General features: G+C 46.9%; 1 protein-coding gene across 9 annotated transcripts in view; it reads right to left on the reverse strand.

Moving 5' to 3' along the window:
• Positions 1–27,628, reverse strand: part of ERI3 (ERI1 exoribonuclease family member 3) — a 134,390-nt gene that overhangs the window by 49,322 nt on the left and 57,440 nt on the right. For all 9 annotated transcript variants that reach the window (XM_021673339.2, XM_012434661.2, XM_012434658.2 and 6 more), the window contains one exon: positions 14,517–14,589. In XM_021673339.2, the coding sequence (XP_021529014.1) occupies positions 14,517–14,589 (73 nt within the window). The remainder of the gene's footprint in view (positions 1–14,516; positions 14,590–27,628) is intronic.

A 27,628-nucleotide genomic window follows, 5' to 3' on the forward strand; every position in this document is an offset into this window, starting at 1 on the left:
CAAACTGTCCTCAGCTCCTCTGCAGTATTTATGCCTCTTAGCTTGCTGAAGTCCACTCTGCTTGCCTAGCTCTGCAGATTCAGAGAAGCAGTAGATCTAGTCCCTTTCCTCAAGTAGCTTGTGGTCCCTGACCCAGACAGACCAGCCCACCCACGATAACAAAGAGGCATGGGCTCTGAGCTACACTGGGCCCTAGTAACTGGCCCAAAGGGTTGGAGTACACACTCAATAGTCAGAATGCCTAGGTTTAGATGCAGGTCCCAAACACACCCAGCAGAGCTCCCAGCTCTCCTGTGCTCCAGAGCGAGCCCAGAATTCACTCCCTCAAGGACTCAAGAGAAAGGCAGGTGGGGCTCATCATGGGACTAGGACTAAGAGGCTGCCTTGTTTGACAGAGTACAGACTCTGAGCAGCAGCCAGCAAGAGAAGGCAAGCCCTGGGGTGGGCCTGCCACAGAGGGCACTATAAGAACTCCAGAGGAGAGGTCAATTTGCAGGAGCTGTAGGGAAACTAAAGAGAAAGAAAGAATCCCAGCTGCCTTGAGTTGATTCCCTCACCTGCTTCTTTCCCCTATGTGGCCACACCCACCAGGGATGCAGAGCAAGGCAGGCTAGCTCTCCAGTTGAGGGTGTGCCAAGCTGCTCACCTAACACAGAGTACCCACATTCCTCTAAGAGCTTTACAAGCATGATCTAATTGATTCCTCACACTGTGATTTCCCACATTTACCATAGGGATATAGAGGTTGTCTGCCTATGGTCTGTCCACAGCTAATATGCTAAAAGGTAGGGTGGCCGCTTCCCTCCCTGCTATCACTGGCCCACAGGCTCTCTCTTCCCTTCACGCACATGAACATGGCAGTTTTCTGGAGCTACTGTACCATGCTTAGAAGGCAGCTTAGGCTGGCACCACTCTAGACATCAGCCAATTATTCTTTACTGCACATGCTCACCCTCACTCTGCTTTTCCTCCAGTAAAGACATACACGTGGCTGGTCCACACAAGCAGCTTAAAATTCCTGAAAACTGCTGTGTGTAGTTCCCCAATCCTGCAAAGTGATTCACCACTTCAGGCCTTTCTTCACCTCCTCCCTCTGCCTGGATGCACTTGCACTGTCACCTGAGAATGTACTCATCTTTCAAGACAAGCATCTCCACCGAAATCTTTCTTGATTTTCTCTCCCACACCCCAAATAAAAATGACACCTCCCTCCTTTGCACCGGCAGCAACAAAGCAAAGCAGTTAAGAGCATGGACTCTGGAGTCTACTGCCTAGATTCAGATACCTACTCTATCACTCACCAGCTATTGAACCTCTCTGCCTTTCAGTTTCCCTAAGCTGTACAAAAGCTAGTATAGAACTTCTCTCAGAATTGTTTGAGGATTGAGTTAATCCATATAAAGCACTTAGAGCAGCACCTGGTTTTTAAATTATTATTATAAATTATCTCTACCTTACAAATGCAGAAACCAAGGTTCAGAGAAGGTAAGTAACTTGTCCAAGATCATAACACAGGTAGATGATAGGGCCAGGAATTGACCTAAGGTGAATGTGCCTCTGTACTCCACTGGACAGCCAGGCATGCTGATGGCAGCTGGGATCAAGAGCATGAGATGATCGACTCTGTCCCTCAGTGTGAACTGAGGGTAAGCTGGTCCAAGGACAGCATTAAGCTCATCCTTGCCAATGCTCACATGAGTCTCTTTTTCCTAGCTCCTGCCCACAATGTCCTGTATGTCTACCTTGATCTCCCATCACCCTGACTCCTTTTCTCCCCGTAGTACTAGTCATCTCATCTCCAATGGCCAGTATCAGGGCAAGCGAAGGGCAGGGGCATAGTGCTATCATTTAATCCTCAGGTTAACTCTAGAAGGTAGGTATGCTTTTTCTTGCTTTTTATAAGGGGGATACCAAGGCTCAAAGAAGTTAAGTGACTTTTCTAAAATACTACACTTACTAAGTATAGAGCCATGATTCCATATCAGGTCTACTTGACTCTAGAGTCTAAATTCTGTGTGACAGATACTGATCATCATTTATAGGTTCAGAGAGGGACTTGCTTCAGATCACACAGCTAGTGAGTAGCAGTATTAGAAATACAAGCCAGACTCCTCCGACTCCAAAGCTCTTCCTTTGCACAGTGGTTTCTAGCTGTGAGGCACATCCCATCTCCCCAGGACTCAGTGATATACCATGTATCACCTGAAGACTAAATGAGGGGTAAATCTCACATACAGCTATACTATTTTTCCAGATTTTTACAGATAATATTGTAATTAATAAAATACAGGCCAGACAAAGTAGCTCTCACCTGTAATCCCAGCACTTTGGGAGGCTGAGATGGGCCGATCACTTGAAGCCAGGAGTTCATGACCAGCCTGGCCAACATGACAAGACCCCATCTCTACTAAAAATACAAAAATTAGCTGGGTGTCGTGGTGCACCCCTGTGGTCCGGGCTATTCTGGAGGCTGATGTATGAGAATAGCTTGAACCTGGGAGGCAGAAGTTGCAGTGAGCTGAGATCATGCCACTGCACTCCAGCCTGGGTGACAGAGAAAGAGACTGTCTCAAAAAATAAAATATAAATTCATATAAAAAACAACCAAATTTACTGTAGTTCTTTTCCATTATGTATTTTATCATTATATACCCAAAAATACAAGTTCCACCAAGTCCTGAAGGAGGAACAGAATGTCTGTGGTGTTTTCTGATATTGCTAAGTAAGAGCTCCTTGTATTCTGCCTGCCTACTTCTCTAAGAGCTCTCCAAAACCACACTTAGCTACCTTTCCCAAGGTACTGTCCTGATTCTTGGTTACAAACTCACAATTGATAAATGCCTTCTATGCGGAATAACTGTCCAAAGGTCAACAGCAGCACAGGAGGCACAATCCCTTCTGGGACCTGAGACCAATAAATGCTAAGAACTAATGCTGTTTCCAGCAAGGTGGACCCAAAACTTGGGCTATGGAAGGAAGGAGTCAGGGCAATGAATTTCTGTCTTTCCTGCCTCAACCTCTAATTCCTTCCCTGCCCACTTGCCTAAGACACATGGCCTGGAGAAAAGAGCCAGGTGAATCCTAGCTTCACCTCTTCCTGGCTATGTGCCTTTAGGCAAGTTACTTAATTTCTCTAAGTTTATTTGTCTGGGAATTCCAGCAGAGGAATAGGCATCCGGACTCTGGAGCTCATTAGTCTAGCCCAAGATTCAGTGTGGATTCAATTAATGCTTGTTGATGCCCAGTGTGGGCCAGGTCCAGTGCCATGCACTGGAAATTCAGAGATGGGTGGTATATAGACTTCGATGAGCTCACAGTGTAGTGAGAAACAAAAACATGTAAGCAGATAATTACAAAAGCATGTGATACACTCAATACAAAGTTCTGAAGCCATACAAAGGAGGAAGTGATTTACTATTCCTACCAGAGGTAGGGGAACATCAGAGAAAGCATCACACATAAGGGTTCTGAAGGATGAACAGGAGTTTCCCAACACACTAAAAGGGGAAAGATGATGTAAGAAAAGGAAACAGTATATGTAAGGAGAGGTGAAACCGTGATGTATATTTGAAAAACAGCAAGAAGTTTGATACAGCTGGAATGTTATGGAGAGACAGGAGATGTAGAGATAGGAATGCTGCAATGAGCTAGATCATCCAGGGCCTTGGTATCTTGCTCAAGAGAAAAGATGGGGCACAGTCTTCCACACCTACCCTTGGCTCTGGTGCTCTTCCTGTCAAAACAAGCACCCTGCAATCACACCCTTTCCTGTGCCTTTGATTTAAGAGTTCCTCTCCTGGCCCTGACAGTAAGGCATTTCTGTCCCACAGATTATAACTCACTCTGGGCTATTATTCAGCTCCCCAGCCCTGGCCCTGCTGCAGTTAGTCCAAACATAATATCCTTCATGCATATATTATCTGTCTCCCTATTATCTGGAATCATTTCGGAATTAAATTTCAGTCCTGCAATATTGGCTTCAGGAGCGGCGCGCTTTATGGGCTAGTCAAAGGTTAGAATACCAATCAAAATAACAGTGCCGATGCAGCGAGACATTTTAATATTCCAAAACCCGGTAATTGTAAAAGGACATAATATTTTTTCCCTGATTACCCCAAAGGCAACACATGTTAACAAGGCGAGGGAAGGAGTGAAAGAAATTTCAGAGTTCAGACAGCTGTAAGACATATTTAAAGGAAAAGCCCAGGCTGGGCACTACACCATGGGGGCAGGGAGACGGGAAGAAAGGAGACGTTCCCTCTAGCTCTGGCAGCTCCTGACTCCAAACACAGCACTTGCCCTCCTCTACCTCTGGACTACACTCCAAGAGCTTATCCCCAACAGCAGATGTTGCAGAGTGGAATGAAAGGGGAAAGAGCTCAGGATCTGGAGTCTCAAGGCCCAGGTTCTAGTTTCAGCTTACAATTCAGTAGCCTCCAGCCCCCAAGACTGGTCCCTCCCAGGGTTCTGGCATCAAACCCAGCAGCAAGCACTCTGGGCTGCCCTCCCACTCACTCTCTCCTTAACCCATGCCTGTGCTCCCACCTCTGCCAAATCTCTAACTAGTGTTGTGTGCACATTTTTTTTTCCCAAAGACAGATGAAGGCCCTTATCTACTTGGCCTGCAGAGCTGATTCCCATCAGGACACCAGCCCACAACTGCCCACTGCCCCAGGGACAATGCTCTGCACTTTGGATGATGCCAAAGACCAAGACCACAGCCCCAGTCTGGTTCTGACCTCGGAGTGACCCAGAAGTAACTGCCCTCAGTGCAAACTCCCCCCATCTCCAAAATAAAACAAAATGAACACCTTGCGGAGCCCCTAGCTAGTCACACCTTTCTTGATCTTCGTTTTTGGAAAAATCCAAGTTAGCTTCTGAATAGACCCAGGAGAGGAACTCTGTGGCCAGCACCTTGTAGCTGCCTTTGTATAGAGTCCTCGCTTCTGTCAGGCTGCTATCACTTGAGCAGTTTAATCCCCACAGCTCCCCAAAAATTAACCCTGACTAGCAGGGTTTTGGATCCCCTCACGCCTGATGACTTCCCAGCCAGCTGGGCTGACCACTTGCTGAAGCCTCCAATCTACATCATCCTGACCTGCTGACCTGCCTATGGCCCCCAGCAAAGAATTTCATTAAGGCCGAGAATTTATTCCTCCATAAGCCCTTAATTTATTACTGCACTGATTGGGACTCTGAATGCTCCAAGGTCAGGAAAAGTCGCACTCAATCGTAGACACCAACACTCCTTTCAGCAGTTTCTCCTGCTGTACCCTCCCAGGGGAGGGGGAGAGATAGAATGCTTCTTGGAGGGACCCAAGATTTTCTTTAAGAGCTGGTCCCAATCCCACCCTCTTCAGAGCATCCAGAAATTGCCACAAGGCATAGTGTACAGATGGGAGAGGAGAAGTTGAGCAGCAACCTTCATACCCTGATATACCAGGGTCTGTTAAATCTAGGTGGCCCTTATCCCTACTGCTGCTAGGTTTGACTGGCTGAGCCCTGTCTGCCAGGACTGAGTCAGAATCCTCCTAAGGCTGCCTTCCTGCTTCCCCAGAAGCCCACCTCCCTCAGTCCATTTTGTGTTGCTCTAAAGGAATACCTGAGGCTGGGTAATTTATTTTAAAAAATGGTTTATGTGGCTCATGATTCTGATGTCTGAAAAAGTTAAAGACTGGGCATCGGGTGAGGGCCTCAGGCTGCTTCCACTCAAGACAGAAAGTGAAGGGGAGCTGGCTTGTGCAGAGATCACATGGCAAGAGGGAGCAAGATAGAGAAGGAGAAGTGCCAGGCTCTTTTTAACAACCAGCTCTCTTGGGAATGAACAGAGTGAGAACTCACTCATACCCCCTACTCCTGCCCCAGGGAGGATATTAATCCATTCATGAGAGACACCTCCCATTCGGTCCCATCTTCAACATTAGGGATCGAATTTCAACATGAGATCTGGAGAGGACAAACATTCAAACCATAGCACCACCTATCAGGCTCAGGAGTCAGAGGGAATTCCACACAATTTGTGAGTATGTGTGCACACACTTGCATGGCTATGTGTGTAGGTATGCATCTGTATTACATTTATACATATGTGTCCATGCATATGCAATAGGTAAACATATTTTATGTGTGCACGCATACACACACATACATGCTTATGGAGGTCTCATCCATCCTTTCTGTTTCTTGACTCCTTATTTATAGTAACATTCTTTTCCATTCAACATTAGCTACCCACTTCCATGGCCACACCTTGGAACCTGCCAACACCTAGAACTGCCCCATCTCTGAAATCACTAATTCAGACATCCTATTCTCTAACCATAATCTCTAATCCTTCCATCTGGCATGTTCAACTATACCCATTGTACCAGTTCCTCATTTTATTGGTACCAATTTACTTTTTCCATATCTATCAGACCTCCCGCTATCTTTTCTTCCCCCAACATCCAGCTTAGACCTCATAATCCATCTTGCCGACTGCTGTTTTACCAACATCTTCAATTCCCTAATCCCTTTCATCAAACCTCCTTGAAGAAAATCTCCACCCTGGATGAATCTAAATGTCTACTTTCTCCGTGCCCACAACCAGGCAGCTGAGGTCCAATAAAGAAAAGTCATGCAACTGAACAGAGTGATTCCACAATGAATTAATGCCATCAACCTCAACTGGATCCTCAACACTGCCTAAAAATCCTACTATACTTCTCAAGTCAGCTCACACATCGTTTCTTTACTAGAACAACAGCAATCCCATAAACCCTCCCATCCCTTCCCTATTAGCCATCGGATGGTAACTACCTCAACTTGCTTTGCTGCCACCAAATCTACAAGGCCACCTACCTCCACATGAGCCCATCTTCTTCTTCCCTCCTGTCCCAATAGAAGCAGGGACATTCCTCCTAAAGAGAGCCAATGTTTTTTAAATTTTTCTTTTTTTTTTTTCCTGCCTAGGTTCTCAGAATAAGGAGAGCCAATTTCAAAAGCCTGGGCTTTCCATCCCTTCTCCTCTCACCTTCTCAGAGGCCTCCCTTACTGGTTTCCTCTCCCTCCTGCACCTTCAACAGGATTTTGTTTTCTAATAGAGCCTACAAACAAACAATGTCTTCTACTTAAAAACAAAACCTGCTTTAACCCCTACTTTCCCCATCACAGCTCTTGTCCTTTCTCTCTCCTTCAAAGCCACATTTCTGAAAAAGTTGAAGTTTCTCTATCTCCTCATTTCTCATTTACTCTTTAGTTCACTCCAATTTGGCTCCTGTCCCGATCATGCCACTCAGGACCAAGGTAACTGAGGTCCTTGCAATTCAGGGCTCATATTTTAGTCTTCACATTGTGGAGCCCTCTCTGAACTGACCACTCCTCTTCTTCTCCAACACTTTCTTTTCTTGGTTTCTATAATACCACACTCTTACAGTCTTCTCTTCTATCACTCTTTTGCTCTCTTTCTCTGTCTCTTCAGCATTCAGCAAAACTAAATTTAAGTTTTAGCTCTGCCATGTACTAATGTGAAATCACTGAGCAAGTTTCGTCATTGCTCCATGCCTTGGTTCTCTCAATCTTAAAATGTGAAAAACAATAGCAAACACTGCACTGGGTCCTGTAAGGACTAGACAATGTAGGTACATAACCACAGTGTCTAGCACAGTACTGTCCAATAGAAATAGAATGTGAGCCACATATGAAATTTAGAATTTTCTAGTAGCCACACTAAAAAGTAAAATGAAACAGATAAAATTATTTTAATAATATATCTTAGTATATCCAAATATTATTTCAACATGTAATCAATACAAAAAATTATGAGACATTTTGCATTTTTTCATACCAAGTCTTTAAAATCTGATATGTAACTTACACTTACTGTACATCTCAACTGGGATGCTAAATCTTCATCAGAAATATTTAACCTGCCAAGCGCAGTGACTCACACCTGTAATCCTAGCAATTTGAGAGGCTGAGGCAGGTGGATTGCTGAGGCCAGGAGTTGGGAGACCACCTGGCCAACATGGCGAACTCTATTTCTACTAAAAATAAAAAACTAGCCAGGCGTGGTGGCACACACCTGTAGTCTCAGCTACTTGGGAAGTTGAGGCACAAGAATCACTTGAACCCAGGGGGCAGAGGTTGCAGTGAGCCAAGATCATTGCACTTTAGCCTGGACAAAAGAGCAAGACTGTCTCAGAAAAAAATGAGAGAAATACTTAATCTGTATTTAGATTTTATACAATTTACAGTTTAAAATGTAGATTCACCCACCCAGGTTGTACTAAACATAGTTAAAGTTTTTCAAGGAAGTTTTTAATTAATTAATTAATTAATTAATTAATTTTTTTGAGATGGAGTCTCACTCTGTTGCCCAGCTTGGAATGCAGTGGTGCAATCTTGGCTCACCGCAACCTCCACTGCCTCCGGGGTTCAAGTGATTCTCATGCCTCAGCTTCCCAAGTAGCTGGGATTACAGGCGCCCATCACTATGCCTGGCTAATTTTTTAAATTTTTTTTAGTACAGACAAGGTTTTGCCATGTTGGCCAGGCTGGTCTCAAACTCCCAACCTCAGGTGATCTACCCACCTCGGCCTCCCAAAGTGCTGGGATTACAGGCATGAACCACTGCACCCAGCCAAGAAAGATTTTAATTTAATATTGATTAAAATTAAATAAAATCTAAAATGTGTTCTTCAATCATACTAGCTACATTTCAAGTGATCTATTGCTATATATGGCTAGTAGAAACTATGTTGGAAAACAAAGGTCTAGCACACAAAATGCAATCCATAATTCAGGACTATTTATTATTCTTTCTATTTTTGACTATTCCTTAATTCTCAAATGTTGGTCTTTCTCAGTGTTCTGCCTAGGCTTTCTTCTTACCCTATACCCTCTTCTTTGGTAATCTCATCCACTTCCATGCTTTAATTATCATTCACACACCAATAACTCTGCCAAATCTTTTTTTTTTTTTCTTTGAGACAGGGACTTGCACTCCAGGCTAGAGTGAAGTGGTACAATCATAGCTCACTGCAGTCTCAAACTCCTGGGCTCAAAGGATCCTCCTGCCTCAGCCTCCCAAGTAGTTAGGACTAGGAACATACATCACCAAGTCTGGCTAATTTTTAAGTTTTTTTTGTAGAGGTGTGGTCTCACTATGTTGCTTAGGCTCATCTTGAGCTCCTTGGCCTCAAGTGATCCTCCCACCTCCACCTCCCTGGGATTACAGATATAAGCCACCACACCTGGTCTTCAAATCTGTATTTCTTATCTAGACTTCACCCTTGAGCCCCGGACTTATGTACTTAACTGCCTCCTCAATGTCTCAAAAGCATCTGAACTCATATACCCCACACTGACTTCATCTTTTCCAATCCTTCTCCTTCTAACATTATCTCAGTAAACTCATTCCAATTCAATCAGTTGCTCAAATCATAAATCCTGGGGTCATAATGGTCTTCTCCTTCATCCTCAACCCTCACAACCAATCACCATTTCCTGTTTACTATACAATCAGTGCTACTATAATACTCTTTGAAAGAGCAAATTTGTCCAATGCAATTGATGTATTGGGAACAATTTATAGTAACACAAATTTTGCATTTGTTTATGTGCAATTTTGTTCATGAGAAACACTAGATGAACACAGGAAACTACACCTTGCTGAATAGAGCTGGGTAGGAATATATAAAACACATACGTGCACACATCTTAAACATCTACCAGTCACTTAGATTACTGCATGTACGGACGACATTCATCTGGTTACAATTTTCCATCTGATTTCAGACATTCTCCTTCCACCACTTCAAAATAACTCACAAGCTGCAACCCTTCTCATGCCCATTTCTACAAGCAAACTTTGGGGTTTTACAAAGTAAAGTACCATATTTATTGTGGTATTTATGTATTTCTTAAGCATTTAATGTATACAACTCTGCTACCATTTTTATTAGATTCTTATCTTTTCTTTTATGTGTCACTAACGGAATTTTTGTTGCATGACTTTCTCTAGCATGGTGATTTTCAGAAATCTATATGTTGCATTATAGCAGAACTGACTACACTATTTAACACTCAGGAATTGGCCCATTTCTCTGCATTTTCACTGCTATCAGTTTAATCCAAGTAATCACCATCTTTCACCTGGACCACAAAAACAGCCTAGTTCTGTGGTTCTCAACCAAAGACAGTACTCCTCCACTCCCACCCTGTCCAGGTCAATAGAAATGGATACAGGGTGGCATTTTTTTATTATCACAATGACTCAGAGAGGCACTACTGGTATTCAGTTAACAGAGGCTGGGGATGCTACAAGTTCAGCAATGTCACCCACACAATGATTTGTCCCACCCAAAAATGCCAAATGTAGCCCTATTAAGAAAAACCAGCAACTGGTCTCCTGTATCTGCTCTTAGCTCCCTCTACACTGCAGCCAGAGAGAGTTTTCTTAGAATGCAAATCAGATGATGCCCCTCTTATATTTAATGCCCTTTAATAGCTTCCTCTTAACCTAAACATCAAGGTCAAAATCAAAGTGTGGTCTATAGGCTCCTGACTCCCTTCTAGCCTCATCTCATGCCACTCTCTTTTTGCCACCTTCACTATGTTTTAGGCATTTATTCACTCAACAAGTAAGGATTAAACATCTGTGTGCCAGGAACTATTCAGAGTGATGGGGATAGAGCAGTGAACAAAAGAGCTGCAAATTCTTTCTCCTCCTGAAACTTACATTCTGGTTTCATGAAGCTGCCAGGCTTCTCTTCACCTCGGGGTTTCCCCACATGCTACACTGTGCTTAGCCAATTCCAACTCATTATTCAAGTCTCAGCTTAGACATCCTTCTTCAGGGAACTATTCTCTCACACCACCCTGTTAAGTTAGTTCCTTATTATACGATCCATGACTCTGAACTGTTTAGTGTTACTCAATGCAACTAAACTTATTTATTCAACATCCATCTTTTTATATCTCCAGGCCCTCACACAGTACCTGGCACACAAAAGACATTTAAAATATTTTTTTATTAGCTGGGTGCAGTGGCTAATGCCTGCAATCCTAGCACTTTGGGAGGCTGAGGAGGGGGGACTGCTTGAGCCCAGGATTTTGAGACCAGCCTGGACAACATGGCAAAACCCCATTTCTACAAAAAATACAAAAATTAGCCAGGCATGGTAGTGGGCACCTGTAGTCCCAGCTACCTGGGAGGCTGACGTTGGAGGATCATTTGAGCCTGGGAGTTCAAGGCTGCAGTGAGCCATGTCTGTGCTACTGCACTCTAGCCTGGATGACAGAGTGAGACCCTGTCTCAAAAAAAAAAAAAAAAATTTTTTTTTGTTTACTGATGAAGATATATATGTTTACCTGTGTGCATGTATCTTTATACTTTATGAATATGCATGTATAAACACCTTCATGTCTGGGTATGTCTCCAAATATTTCTGCAGGTGACTGCTTATGCACCTACATATGAATGCATATATGGATAGAGACATGCAGTTTGGAGTATATCCACTTGGGGTGTATGCGTTCACATGCATATACATGTGTATATTAACGTGTGTGCGTACGTGTGTATTCTTCTGGCCCCTCAGTGACAGCTCTGTCTCCTAGAGGGAGCTGGAAGCAGGGCCCCAAGTCCTCTCTAAGCTGACAGCTCAATAAGAATATAAGATCATTCAATGACATTCCAAATGTCAGCAAACACGGGCCTGCTCCACTCTGCTACAGGGAAGTAGGTGACGATGGGAGATGTGGAAACTTGGCCATTGAAAAGTTCCTATTTCCTGATGCAACCCACACCATTTCTGGAGAAGTAAGGGCAGCTGAAAGACATTTTGCCTCTTCTCAGATTGAAGGTCTTAGGAAATAGGCATGGTGAATTCATCCCCAGTTGCTCACTCACTAGGCAAGTCTCAGGTGACCAAGCAGACCAGGACCTTCCCCACCTTTCTGAAGAAGTAAAGCTCTGCTGGGGGAGTGGAGGAGGAGGAGAGAAGAAAGGGGAGGGGGAAACACAAAATAAGATCAAGGACACGAGAGGACCCTGTAGAGAGCCAGAGCCTGGGTCACACAGGGGAAACAAGGCATGGAGTAAGCCTTTTACATAATATTCCTGCAACCTTGGCAATGACCTCTCTGGCTTTGCTTTTATCATTACTCTTTTTAAGGAGGAATCTTAGTGCAGCCTGCACCAAGTCACACAGCATAAAGGTCACAAAGATTACTTTGCCACTGGGCCTCCAGGACTCAGCAGCCTCTATGTCCTGAATGGCTGCTGGTAAGGACTGGGCTGAAGTTCAAAGTTAAGCCACCTCTCCTGCTGGGCCTTTAAGCACACCTGCAATACAAAGTAGCTGGGGTGCAGAGAGGAAGCGGTTAGACCCCTTGTTTTTCCCAGACTTGCTCAGGTTACCTCACATGAGGAAATCACAAGGCCAACTAGCAACAGAGTCCTCAGTCTCCCCTCCTCTTGTACCTATTCCTTCCCTGTTCAGCTCAGCACAGTCTGCAGGGGAACCAAGCTGAAAAGACTCTGGACAGTTGGCCTCTACCCCCACCCTTTGGGTCATCAGCACCAAGGTGGCCCTGAGTGGCAATGTTACCACATGGGTTGACTGCTTTCCTGCCTTTCTGCCAAGGAACCTGGAGGCAGGGAGCTATCCATACACCAAAAAGTCTAGTGAACTTCACAGGGTAATTATTCATGGTCAGCGCCTGCCTCGCCTGGCCGGGCCTTCACATTGCATTTGCTGAGGCCAGCAAGCAGCCTCAGATGTGCTCTGACAGCCGGTATGCTATCTTCCAGGGGTGCATGCCTAGCCACACCCACATGTCTAGCCCCACCAAATGCCTAGCTCCGCCACATGCCTAGCTCTGACTTGGAGGGGCCTCCATGGAACTAGTTCTTGAAGATGAATCATCAGCCAGCAATTACTCACTGAGCACACAGTATATGCCCAGCCCTGGCTAGCCACCAGGGACACAGAGAGGAACCAGACTCCATCGTTGTGCTCCAGATGGACATGTCTGGAAGGAAATATACATGGATTCAGTTTCAACTGAGATAAGTGATTTCCTGAGTGCCAAGGAACCTCAAGGCAAGAGACTGACTGCTGAGCTTCTCAGCAGAAGTGATACCTGAGTTGAATCTTCCAGGACAGGGAACATGTCTGATGAAGATGACTGAGGGACATTTCAGACAGAAGGCAGGCCATGGGGAAAGGCCCAAACCTAGGGCAGTGTCCAGCTTCTTCAGCATAAGAGGAGTAGTAAGCAGCAGTTGGTCAGTTTCAAGGGAGATCAGCCGGAGAGTGGGATAGGAGTCAAACTGCGAACAAGCCAAGTGCAAAGCACCTGTCTACCAGTGTAAAGCAAAGGACTTCACAAATGATGCCACAAAGCACGGAACTAAATGCAAAGTCACTGTCAGTGTGGCACAAATACTTATAAAACTTTCTCTTCCACTGCTCCTCCACATGTTTGCTTAGCTCCAGCCTCCCCACACACCAAAAGCATGCTGCCCTCCCTGCTGAGAAAGCATTCTCTTCTCCTCCTATCCATATCCCACCTTCCTTGAATGCCCAGGTCAAGATTCAAATCCTCACCATACCTAGCCTGACCCTCCCTTGACTTCTCTCTTCTCTAAGCCCCCTGGGAGCTACTACCTTGACCCCCAGTGTGTTCTCCTTTCTCTAAGCTTCCTGGCAGTTGCTAAGCTGACTGGTGGCATGAGGTTCCTGAGGCTGCTCCAGGACTATTACCCTTGGATCAGAATGATTTATGGGGGTGAGTCTCTCTAGTGGACTGGGCCTCCCAGAGCAAGGATCCCTCCAGAGCAGTGATACTCTGCTAGGGAAGTACAATTTTCTAAGTGATTCATTCTCTGCCAGGGCTCACTATCCTAGCCATACAAGGTCCTTGCCAGTCTATAGCCTCAGCATCACCTCCCCAGGTGCTTGATGATGCATGAGTTCCAGTCTCCCCATCAGGTCCAAAGAGAATTGGACTCTCATTTCCATGGCCTTTTGTCACATGAGCCAGGCTCTCCTGGAGCAAGGCAGGAATAAAGCCAACTTAAATGAACTCTGCCTCCCAACCAGAGTGATATATCAGGGACAGTCAGGAGGGTCAGAGGCCACATTCATGATGATAACAAAGGAGAATACCTTCCCAGAGGCTCAGCTAGCGCCACGTCACTCCTAGAGACAAGGCAGCTCTGCCCCCAGATTCAGCTCTGAGCAAGAGCCCCCCAAAATCTCCTTAACTAGGACGTCTCTCCATGTCTGAAAGACACCAACTAAGGCAGTGTCATAATCCACCCAGCAGCCTGGTCCCCAGGCAGCTCTCCACTGTCATAAATAACCATATTTCAGTGCATATTAGCTAGGGAAAAGGAAGGAGAGATGTTAAGAAAAGAGAACAAAAAGAAAAGGAAAGAGAACAGATAGGAAAAGAAAGCAAAGAAGGGGAACTGTGAGGCATAAGAGCACCAGGGGAAGCACCCAGTTGGGGCTCAGACACAGTACCTTTTTCAGATTAATCCACTGCTTGAAGTAATCCGCCACTGGTAAGCCCAAGTACTGGCACTGGCCTGGGAGCCTACAAAAAAAAGGGAAGAGAGAACAAGTTGGGCACATCCAGGTCCCAGGTATGAAGACTTAAGATAGGAAGTCCAACAGAGTCTACAAGACAAATAGACCTCAAAAGGTCAACCCATTAGCCGTAGGTCCCACCATAGACACTGGGCTCGAGCTCTAGCCCTCAGATCCAAGTGTGAGAGCCCAAAAACTCTTTTCAAAATAACAGCAGCGGCGACTATTTCCTAATGGCTTACAGTATGCCAAGCACCTTACTTACATTTTCACATTTAATCTTCAAAGCGATGCTGAGACACAGGTACTGTTGTTGACATTTTATAGACAAGAAAATGAGATTTAGAGAGGTTACCCAAGGTCCCACAGCTAAAACATGATAGTGCCAAGAACTGAACCCAGTTCTGTCTGACTCCAAAGCCTATGTTCTTTCCACGCACTGGTTTGTTGTTGTTTTGTTACAGCAGAGAGGCAAACAGACGAGACAGGAGGAGAGAAAAGCAGAGCATATGGTTTAGAGATAGATGAGCAGCGGTTTCAGCTCACATTTAAGTGTCTAGCTACAGGTTTGTTTCAGATAGAGAAGAGGCAAGGTAGAAGGAAAAGAGGAGGTCAGAATTTAAATCAAGGGTCTGTTCTTGTTTTTTTCTTTAAATTAGAATTTATCAACTATCTCCCCCTCTAGCTGATGATGTTGTTTTACTCAGACAAATCCATTCAATCAAACATGCATTGATGCTTAATGAGAGTCAGGAAAAAGATGGAACTCTTGTCCATAAAGGGCTCAGTTTGTTCAAAGGGGGCAATGAAAGAAAGACAAAAACAGCCTTAAGTTGGAGCATGGGGGCATATGCAAGGATGGAGGAAGACAATACTAGAAATATCAGCCAGGAAAGATCACAGTCTTATTCCTAAGAGAAGAGCTTTGCCACAGGCAATGGAGAGCCTCTGAAGAGCTGTGATTTACCAAGATTGTTCTGGAGGCAGCAAAAATAATAGACTGAAAAAGCAGGGTAGTAGCCAGGAGAGAGAAACAGTAATGGTCAAGATGGTGATCAAGGAAGAGACATTAAGAGATGTAAAGGAGGCCCGGTGACCAAATGAAATGTGGGGCCCAGTGAGAAAGCAGTAGAGCTCTGCTTGGCTAGCTTCATGCCACTCACTAAGATGGATCCAAAGGAGAAGGCAGTGGCATGGAGAGACTATGTGACATCCAGAGCAAGCCTGCATTCGGTCAATTTTATTATGGTTTTTAAATGCTCTACTTGTAGCATACCTCCCTTTCTACCCAAACTGGGGGTTGGCGGGGGAGAAACTGCTCCCCTGCCCTATCTTTAGTATGCCACTAGAAGGAAGCAGGAGTTTGGGAATGCAGTTTTAGATATATGCTTGACACACAATAAACACTCGATGTCTGCTGAGTTTGAGGTGCCTAGGAGATATCTGGCAGTGGAATGTATCTCAGAGGCAACAGGATATTCAATTTTGAAGAGAGATCTGGAATAAGAATATGGATTGCTAAATCATTAATATAATTTTTAATGTAATCATTAACATAACTTAAGTAAAATTAAAGCCAGCAGAGTATATAAGACCACCTCATATCGAGCGAGGTGAGCAGAGGGCCCAGGCTAATGCCTTGCAAATTTTATTGAGCCAAAATGAAACCAGGCTACTGCCATCAGACCATCATCACACACAAGGACCTCACTACTTCATGAAACAGCTAGATCTAATTTTTGGACTCAATTCTTAGAAATCCTTCCTTAAATACTAAAGTCTGTCTCCCTGTAACTTCTATCCATGAGGTCAAAGTATTTGTCTTTAGAAAATACAAAGAACAAGACTTCTATCTTTTCCTCACAGAAACCTTCTAAGATCTGAGAGTCCAGAAAGCTTCTGTCGGAGTTCCCTTCTCCAAGCCACATACCCTTAGCAACTTCAAGAGTTCCTCACAAGACAATATGCCATTGAGTCAGGACTTATCCAACCTATCCTCATTCCCAAAGGGCAGGGCCCCAGACGTTTCTCAGGGTATGTGACATCTAAAGTCACACATGCTCTTTTGACCCCACTTCATATTACCTGTGGTCAGCCTAAACAGTGATAAAAGCTTGCTTCCCCTTTCTGGAATATATAGAACTGATTTTTGAGTTTGAAATGCTAAGTAATTAGTGTCAACTGCCATGGAGTGGTCAAACAAGAGACAGCTGGGAAAACCCCAATGGCTTTAGTAACAAGGAGGTCAAAAGTAATCTTGGTGAAAGGGGCGTCAGTGGGCTGAGTGTGGGAGGCAGAAGGCAACTTGCAAAGTGTCAAAGAGTGAGAGATAAGACAGTGAAGATTACAAGTGCAAACTCCTTTTCTAGAAAGTTTGGCTACAAGAATCCAGTTGAGATGACTGATTCCATTCCAGAAAGTTCAAGGCAGTCCAGTCTTCCCTCCATTACCCTTCAAATATTTGACAGATACTAATAGAAAATTGATCCCCTTGTTTCAGGCAGTGTATAGTTAAGGATTTACTTTTATAAGACACAAGATATCTTACCTGAGGGGCAGGTTCCTCTCAAACATCCAAGTGACACAGTGACATTAACTACAACTAGTCAGTTTCCTAGAAGGGAAATTCAGGCTGAGGCCAAGATGATGAAGGGGTATCCAGATAGATGTGCCCATGTAGGATGAAGGACCAAGAACATGAGGAAATGAGGCAAGGTTTTTAAGGCTGAAAGGTAGCCTTAGGAGCTAAAACATGGCTGCCTAAGAAGCAGAACGGTAATCTGACAATAATTCTATTTGCTTCAATCTTTCTGTCATGTTCCTTATCCTTGGTATTTGTGAAAATGCTTGCTGAACTCAGCTATTTTAGAAAAATCACATTAAAGTCTATGAGTGAAGGGGGCCACCAGAAGCAGCAGACTCCACAAAGGAATAGGTCAGGGGGACTGGCCAGCAAAAGGCAGGGAGCCTGTATCTTATTCTCCCCTAGCCAACTGTAGCACTCTCTGATTCTTTTAGTTGAGACAGGCCAGGAGTCCTTTTGGCTCTAGCTAGCCCTAGGAGAGGGAGGGCTCTCTCTTTAGCAGAATTTTAAGGGTAGACAATAGCTGTAGACATTTCTACTGTCTAGGAAGGGTCTAGGTCAGTAGGATCATGCCTATTCTTCTCAGAGGAGGACCTATCCCAGAGGGGCCACACTGAGGACAGACCAGACAGACTGTCAGGTTGGATACTCAGCCTGAGATATGGCTCAGCAGCAATCCCGAGTGCCATTCTGAATCCCATGTCTGACTGATGTGCATGGGGGTTAGGCACCGTAATTCTCACTCAGGGGCTCTAGTCATTGCAGGTACACATGCAGTTTGGAGACTCACCCACATGCATTCAGGTTGTCGAGTAGTCCTCTGGGTAGTCCTAGCCCTGTGACTCCAAGACGCAAGCCGTAAAAATGTAGCAGGGCCAGTTTCATCTTCATGAGAGACAAAGGGCCAAATGCCAGAATTTGGGTTCACAGGTGCCTCATGGGGAAGACAGCTACACATCTCTGTCACACACCCTACCCCAGCTTAGAGAGGATCAAGATATGAAATCTGTGAGGAAGGTGGGTTAGAGTGGTCATCATCCCTTACATAAAAGAGGAAACTGAGGCTCAGAGAAGAAAAGGATTTGTTCAATCATACAACAAGCCAAGGGTAGTACTAGAAATGGAACCCAAAACTTCTGACTGCACAGGCATAAGTTGTACAGATACACTCAGAGCTCTTTATAGTCCCTGGGAAGGCAAAGCCCAGGGCCTTAGAGAAGCAGGTAGCATACTGGTAGCACTGCTCAAGGTCACACCTGAGTTCGAGGTTCTTAGAAGCCTAAGGTCAGTGGGTATCAGTTGGTACATGGTTCCACCAATTTGTCAAAAAAAAGGTCCCCAGGCACAAAGGGTCTGAATGCTGTATGTTCCTACCAGATCATCTGGCAGTGGGCCCTGGACTAGCCTGCGGGCACGAACGTGCAGGCAGGTTTATGGTGCCCAGGTCTCCATGCAGCTGGATTCACTGGGTACAAATCTCCCCAACTGCCCAAACATCATCTGGTCATGCTTATTACTGTTGCCCAATGAAATTTTATGCACCGAGTCCACAGGTGTGATTTCCCCTTCTTTATGAGGGCCGGAATGACATCACTGACGGCCAATAGAAAAGAGCCAATTATGTCCAGGCCATAAAAAGAATGAGATTTTTTTTCAACCAAATCAAAACTTCCTTCAGCTTCATGAATCCAAGAGGCCCCTTTAAGGAAGAGTCCCCAGTCCTGACTGTGGGCTCTAAACCAAGGGGCATGACTGCTTTCCAAATACTATGGGTCTAAGGCCAGAAAGGGGGGTCTTTCATTGGCATTATCATGTGACCCTGCTATTACCACATTGGCCCCTCAGGGTCACCAGAACCGATTATCAAACCCTACCCTCAGACCCTAACTAGCTCCTCTCTCTCCATCCAGGGGAAAATTAGAAAAGATGAGATACTCCTCAAGTTCCTTTATTACTCTTTTTGAATAACAGAAAAGAAAGCAGATAGCATTCCCCCTGCCTGGAAGAGAACAATACAGGGGAAACGGGTGTAAGCAACTGCCCCTCACCCTCACAATCACACAGCACAAAGCAAAAGGAGCCCAGCCTTCCCCACCCCACCCCTCATTCAGCCCTACCACCTGCAACTGAGCCACACTGGCTGGGCCGAGACAGCCCTGATGGCAAACAGGTGTGGCTAGCCCGGCGCCAGCCAAGGCAGGAGAGTAGCTCATTAGGGGAACACCCCCCTCGCTAATGTGTATGGCCACGGTGGAGCCATTGTGAGCAGGAGCTCAGCTTTGAAGATTAGGTGAGGTAGACATGGGGGGAGAGCTGCTAGGCTGAGGCAAGGAAAACTGCACATCCATGGAGGTCTGCTGGACAGACTGGCAGACAGACCAACAGCCAGGACCAGCAAGAGACCAGGCACCATGCTGGAAAAGGTGATGGACACTCTTCCTTCGATGTATTCATCTCTTCAAGACTTAGGGACAGACCCAACTCAGGGAGATGCATGTCATTCTCACTTTTAGCAGACTCAAGCCTTTAAAGAGGAGGGGGACTAGCAGACTCTGGAGGCCTCCTTGGCTCCTCTCTTCCTTTCAAGAAAGGCTGTGAGACCTGGATCTTGGAGCGATGTAGGCTGGCAGTCATGGTGTCCACCAGCTCTAAGACACATACTGTTCACCTGCAGCAGCGAACTACTGTATGAATATGCAGAAATGGGGGAGTATGGAGAGGCCTGTCTTCTTCAAAGTCATCACTGGACCATGGAGGCATAGAAGGCCCAGCCTTGGGGAGGAGTGGGCCAGTAGAAGCCAAGCAACCAGCCAGTTGGAAGATCCTGCCACAGGACACCTGTGAGGGTGGGTGGGCTTGCTTCCATGCAGAGTTGCTACACTTGCTCATTCCAATACGCTCTCAAAGAATGCTGTCACTAGCGGCCCTGCATCTCATAACTGCCACGATTTCCTATGCTTCCTCCAAGTCTTGAGCCTCAGGAAAGGGCCCATTCCCACTGGATCCCATTCTGGGAGTCCTATCTAGTTAGAGCCTCCACAGGCAGCACGATGTGAGTCGGTATCCAGCACGTTCAGGCTACTCCAGCCGAGGCAGCACTTAGCTGGGGACACAGCTCTTTGTCTCTCCTGTTTCCGTTCCCCCACCCAGAGGAGATAAACAGACCCTGGGTGATAAACGGCCCGCCTTTCACGATCACTTTTCCTCAAGTTGAGGAGAGTAGCTAGTGATGGATGGGCTGGAATTTGGTTATCAGGAAGGGCTGTCAGCCAGAGGTGCCTATCTCCTCCCCCACTACGCAGGGCATCATTACACTGTGGCATCGAGGTAAAATATGACCAAGGGGAGGGAAGGAAGAAAGAGGGGAAGGCTGAGCTTACACACGGAGCAAATTGAGCAACAATGAGAGCAGGCACAAGGCTGGGACGTTAGTTATCTGCCCGTGACACCTTTTATCTCTGCACAAATTGGTCCTTCCTCCCCCACTGCATCCTCTTATACAAACAGAGGCAGACACAATGTGTCACCACTGCAATAGCGTAGCAATTTAACCCGAATTAGTGAGGGGGTCAAGCTAGGAAATAGGGGCTTCTCATTTCAACAGGTTCCTTAGTCTCAGCTCTGAACTACCACATTGAGGGGAGGAGGGTAGAGAGAAGGCAGACTCATAATTGAATTCACTCACTTGGCCGCTGCTGATGTATAAAAAATTAATGCTTGAGCCTTCTACTTATCAAAGCTGGTTTGTATCTATTTCACCTGCAAGATGCACCATGTCAGAAGACACAGCATGGGCCTGCCCCAGGCAGGCCTAGCACTCTGCCTTTAGCCGGGGTAGGAATCAGAAAGAACAGCAACAGAAAAGTACTGCCCAGAGACATCAGCCCCAAGCCAGAAACCCCTGCTAGAAGCCTACAGGACAGAGTGCTGGGGAGAGCTGGGGATACTATAGGAGCAGATCACATCAAGGATGGTTCTTGACAGTTCAATAATACACTTCAGCCAATACAGAAAAAAGGCATCTTGGCTCCACCTCCAACAGAAGATGTCCAGGTTGTTTTATGCATAACCTCTCAGACAAACAGTCCCACATTGCTGAGCCTGAAACTGAGGATGCCAACGGCAGCACTGATGGCATTGGTAAGGCAAAAGAACAGGGAGGAGGAGCCAGGCCTTTTCCTCAGTGACCTCCCCTACTGCAGGACCCAGAGTTATGGATGGAGGAGGCACCTTGGGACTCATTCTTCCCATTAAAGCCCCCTGATGGTGGGGCCCTGTCCAGTATCACAGCTCCACTACACTAAGGTAACTTGGTCAAGTGACCATGTGTCCTGGGGTAAGTGACTTCACCTCCATGCCCTGCTCTGTGAGGGTTAAAGGAGCCAACCAAGGGAAACATGCTTCACAAATAAGTCCTCATGGAAAGGATTCTGGCTATGAGGAGATCAACTGAAACCAAACCTGCAATGGCCTTTGGAGATGCTTCCAGGACACCTGCATTGAGAAGACAGTGCCTTGGTCAGGAAAAGTATACTGGAAAAGGCTTGCTGGGGATGACAGAAAAATGGACAGTTCCAGAACCACTTCATAGCTACAAAATGAATTCCAAGAAACTTGGGCTGAGGGGAGGAGTTATAAATAGAGGAAGCACCTTGGGACTCATTCTCCAAATCCAAAGAATCAGCAAACAAATATCAAGGAACGAAAGCTAAGACCCCAGGCCAGACACAAAAGGAGAGAGCTTTCTACCTCTACCAACCACTTTATATTTAGGAGTATCACTGAGACCCAGGACCCTCAGAAAGAGGCTAATGGAACAGGATTTCTATCATCAGAAAGCTTCCAGGCCCATCCAGAAGATGATCATAGCAGACACAGAATGGTCACTCTAGGAGCGACTACTGAGAAAGGACCATGTCACTTCTCCTGGTAGGAGGGCAATGTCGAGGGCACTCACAGACTCAGCTGCAATTTCCCGGGCTCAAGCAAGTGTGCGTACATGCGCACATGTGGTCCCTTCATTCTTCTCTGCCTGCCCACAGCCCCAGGGGGAATGCACTGCTGACTTATCAGCTCACTTTGCCCCCCACACTTGCCCCATCCTCTGGGATGGCTGCAGGTTACAATTGCAACCACAGGCTTCAGAAAGATGATACACTTGCTAGAGCCTGCAAAGGGTCAGGAGAGAGTACCGTTTGAAATACCAGCATGACAGCTGGCTCCTTGTCTGTCTCTTCCTCCTCAACGCCCTCCCCAAACTTGTCATGGTACAAGAAGTCTATAAGCAGCCCATCAGCTTTAAATATCAGTGTGCGTGAAGCAGGAGCACGAGAGCGAGGGAGCGGGAAGCAGACAGCGAGCGCCTCTGTCGCCACTGCCTGTCAGGGAACACTAATGAATTTCACCACCAGCAGCCATGCTTCAGATGAGGGTGAGCTGGGGGCTGGGGGGTTTTCTAGGGAGAACTCTGGCAATATTAAAACATATTTTCCCAAAGCCCTGTTAATAAATGTCATTGCGGAGCTGAGAACTATGGTCTACCACCAGGACTTCAAGGGGAGAAAAGGGGTGGGGCAAGCCCTGCTGTCCTCTCAGAAAGGGAGGGGAGTGCAAGCATGAGACTGGAGAGAGCCAGCTGAGCCCCATGGTCGGGCTGGGTGACTTCGGCAAGCCTCCTGCTTTGTCTTGCCACCGTTACCCTTACTCATCTCATCAAGGCCTTGGGATGCCTTGTTGAGAGGCCTAGGATAAGAAGGAAAGGCCTGAGGCAGGGAGAGATGACCAGCTGTGCCTACCAGGCCAGACTTACCACTCACCCCACCTCAACCAACTTCACCTCACTCACCTCACAGTGAGGCCCCACAGCAAGGGGTTACAGGCCATGCTTCCAGACCCAGGCGAGGTGGGGTGGGAAACTCTGGCACCAGTTCTAACAGGAAGCTACATTTTCCCCACAGATGTCAGGAGCCAGAGCAGCTTATTATTTTACAGATAAAGGAATGAAGGTTGAGAGTGGGAATGTGACTTTTGCAAGACCCTACAACTAGAAAGCAGTAAAGCCAGGAATTAAAACCAGCTCTCTTCATCCTAAAGGCCCTGTTCTTTCCACAATGCCACACAGCTTCTTTGAGGAAGGGCTGATCACCTCACTGTCTCCTGTGTGTCCTCTACTGCCAGGCTCTGCCCTTCCCTTCCATTTCCCCCACTGGTACACACACACCTCTGGCCTGGCATGGGCCACAGCTGCCATGTAGCACTGGGCTGGGCTCCAGGCCAGGGTGAACCCAGCCGGGCAAAGAAAGCCCTGGGAATGAGCCAGGCCATCACCTGGGAGTCTCCACAGCTCACAGGACTGGCTGCAGGCATAAGCCCTCCCTCGGGTGCCCTCTGCACAGCTCCAAGCAGCAGTGTCTGATCTGGCAGCAACCTGCTGTGCAGGGGGCAAATGACATTTAATTTCCTCTTGGTTTCCCTACAGTACAGACGAAAGGCCGTCACCTGCGTCTGGGTCTGGAGGCACAGCTGGAAGTGTTCCCAGACATGCTGCTCTGGAGAGGTCCCAACAGAAACCAGAACACAGGCGGTACAGAGGGATGCCCCATAGGGCAGGCTGCTGGTGTTCCCAAGGAAAACCAACTTCAAATCCCTAGTGCCCAAGTTGCTCAAAGCCTCCAAAAGGCACTGTGTATGCACATAGCACCTCCCTGCTCCATGCCAACTATCTCTCAGCGCACCTGCCAACTATCTCTTATTTCTCCCCTATGGAGCCCACATGAAGCATACAAGTGCCACACACACCCTGTAGAACCACATGACAAGCACCTCCCCAGTGCCACAAATAGTCCTTAAAATTCTCTAACTTGTATCTCCCCAGCCCCTCTCTAGGGAAACAATAAGACAAGTGCCTCTCCAGTGTCCCTCCCACGGCAACTCATCAGTGAAAGGCACAGTGCTCCACCTGTTGTGACTGTAGGAAGTGCTGGAGCTGCCACCAGGGCCCAGCCAGAGCTCTCTTTTCCAGATGGAATGGCAGAAGCCCCAGTAGGGTGTGGGTATGGAGAGGAGGCTGAGCAAGTGATGGGAGGTTTCCAGGGCACTTTGGTCAGTGCCTCAGCTAATGAGCTATTTTCTTTTTGGCCAGGGAAACCAGGAGCTCCTTAGCAGGCTGAGCTGTCTCCAAGATACCTTGCTCATCCTACTACCGTCTTCCCCTGGCCTGTAGCCATCTTGACCCTATGCCTGAGCTGCTGATGTGTGGCCTATGATGCCCTCTGGAGGTTCTGCAGAGACGCATCTTCCTGGTGTTCAGGATCTGGGATGCAGTCTGACCTCTGCTTTCATATGGGTGCTCAAGACACAGCTGTGCCCTTAACCCTCTAGCTGGTGTCCTCTGCCCTGATTCCAGCTCCCCTGACTCCTTCAAGAGGTATAAGCACTTGTCCTATACAGAGTCAGACTTCTGCATGGGCATTAGAATAGGCTAGTGATTTTTAAAGTGTGTTCCATGGAGTCCTAGACTTCTAAGGAGGAACATTAGGCTACTTAATGGACTGGGGGAAGAGGAGAAGGAATGGGAGAGGAAGAATGGGCTGGGCTTCTCCCCAGCTTCAACCAGATTAATGCTGGGCTTTAAAATTCTGTTCAAAAGAAAAGAAAGTTTAGTGTTATAAAAAAAAATACTACCATTCGGTCTCTCTACAGTGCTCCTCTGGGTTCTCACAGAATTTGTTTTGTGCCTTCACTGTAGTGTTTTCATACTCTACCTTACTTACCTTATAATTAGGTATGTGTGTGCTGGTCTTTCTGTCCTGATCACTTGGCAGTCCCTATAGTCCCCAGCACAGTATTTACAGGGCCCAGAGAAGCTCTCAACAGGTACTAACTTTAGGCTACTACCGGAATGCCAGCACTTCCAGGATATGCTGGGGTCAGCACCTTCAATGGCAATTTCCAACAGGATTCCTTGGGAGAGAAGAGCTGCGATGGAGGGTAACATACTTACAGGAAGGTCCTTGTGAAGACGTATAGCACATGCCACTCTTAAATCAAAGAATGGAACACATCTGCTACCACAAGCAATCATCTAAATCAACTTCCAGGGGACCAAACAGACTTTTGCATTTGGCCAATCTTTGGGGAAAATGCAACAAATTTTAACAGGAATTATAACTCATTAGAAGCTTCCAAACCCTGTATGTGGGACCATGGGAACACAGAATGATGTTCATCAGCTGGGCATTCAAGAGTCTGTCCCCTGCCTTCCTGTAGCCTGTAGAGGAGTACTATTCCCATGATTCTGGTTATAGGACTGAGAATGGGTAAAGCCCCTTGGCCCCATCAGCCAAGCCTACTGCCTGGGCCTCCGTCTCCAGCCAGGTTTAGGGAGTGGGTGGGGGAGAGAGGGGACTGTGTTCCTCCTAGCTAAAGCCACTTGTTAATAGGCCCTAGATTCCCTTATCCCTGGGGAAAGGAAGGTAGCAATGAGCTCTCTTCTCCACCCCCCTCCACTGTGCCTCCCAGCAGGGCCAGGGAGGACAGCCATTAGTGTGTGCCTCAGCAGACAATGGGGAGGAGAAGTCTCCAGAGCAAAGGACAACTGCAGCAATTAGAATGCAGGGAGGTTCAGAAGCTATTTAACTGAGTGACCCCTGAGGTCGCTGCATCTGACTCCCATCCCTGGATAAATATTGTATGAGAGGGGAGGGGGCGAGCAAGGGAGCCGGAATGCTGCTCCTCCTTCCACTCCTTTCCCCACCCCATGCGCTGCCTCCAGCCACACACACCAGGAACATTATTTACAGTCCTGACAGTCAGAGCAATCACTCTGCTAACCAAGAGGGAATGGACAAAGTCGACTTACCAAAAATTGACTATGGCAATTGAAGAAGAAACCAGAGCTCGAGGGGGAAGGGAGCTGAGCCAACACAGATGCAAGGCTCCCTCCACAATCTGGGTCCAGTTGAAGCAAATATTCTGTCACCCCCAAACCCCAAACTACTGACCGATGAGGCTGGTCTCAATGGCAGAGAGTAAATCAGAGAAACAGAGCATCCTTCCATCTTGTCGGGGGGTCCCATAACGGAAAACTCCTGGCTCTCATCACTACCCAGGTGCTCCTTGGCAAAGATGGGAGTCCTCAGCTACCTGCCCAGACAAGCTGAACCATCTATGTGCCACTTGTCCAGCTTGCCCCTTAGCTGACCTAGTCAGGAAGGCCAAGAGCAAGAAAGTCAGACATAGCAGGGAGGGGTCAGAGTGGGGGAAGAAGAGTGTCTGAGTGGAGGCTGTGCCTCAGCCCCCACATGTGCCGCTCCTCCAGTCCTGCTCTAATGCACCCTGACATGCCTCTGAAGACAGAGAGCTGTTTGCAGTCAGCACCGTGATTTGTTAGTAATTATTTCCATGGTGTCACATTGCTGTCACTCTGTTAACAAAGAGACAGGCTGCCTCAGGCTGCCTGCGAGAAAGAATCGCAGAGAAAAAGGCCTGTCAGGCTCCTGGGATTCTCTGGGTTGGCTGGCTTTCTTCCCCAAACCAACATCCTCGCAAGCTTTGGAAGAAACAGTTTTACAGAACTATCAAGTCTGAGCTGTGTCACCCTTTAGCCAGGGACACTGAGAATTTATCCCACCCACTCAGAGTTGGCCTTCCCAAAGCCCTACAAAGCTAAGCCCCCAGAGTCCACAAATCATTCAGGTGTGGGCCACTATGCCAGTTGAAACCTTGAGTTCCCCGCCCTTCAACTCCTAAGACCTCTGCTCCTTGACTTATCTTCTTCACTAGGGTGTTCACAGCTCTCATGTGCTCTTAGGAACCTGACCACAGAAACCTAATTTAGACCAAACGGAAGCAGCCACCCTCTTGGCATGGCTGGGGAATAAGGAGAATATGATGGCAGGGCATCTTTCCTTCTTGAATCTGCCAGCCACAGTTCAGGAGCATAGTGGCTCAGGTGCCAACACCCCTGTAGCCTTCATGTGCCTCTGCATCTGTGAAGAGACACATGCGGAGCTGTCTCTGCCTGTGACCTCTTTCCCAGTGCCTGGATCTGCATAGCATCTGCACTAGGAGAACTGGTGGTTTGCTTTAGCACAAAGTAATGTCTCCATTACCCTGGCTGGGAATTAGAGGACAGATTGGCAAGCGCTGACAAAACAGAGGTCACTCACCTTATAGGCATGGAAAGTTGGAGATTAATTCTCTCCTCTCACAGAGGGAATCAGACTCCAGGATAGTGGAAGGGAAGCACCAACACTGAGAGACCCTTTCACTGCCAAGCAGCAGCAGCAGCAGCTAATATCACTTGTACCAATAACAGCAGAAAAGGAAGATGACAGGCCACAAGCCCTAGAGAAGTCCTGCCAAGGTGGCAAGGGCCTCGCCACCTAGCTCCTGCGGAATCCCAAAGGACAGAAGACTAAGATTCTTCAAGCATTAGGTCCAAAAGGCAGAGGACAGTGCC

Source organism: Aotus nancymaae, unplaced genomic scaffold (assembly GCF_030222135.1).
Source record: "Aotus nancymaae isolate 86718 unplaced genomic scaffold, 86718_ANA_hifiasm-v0.15.2.pri h1tg000007l, whole genome shotgun sequence".
Classification (NCBI taxonomy): domain Eukaryota; kingdom Metazoa; phylum Chordata; class Mammalia; order Primates; family Aotidae; genus Aotus; species Aotus nancymaae.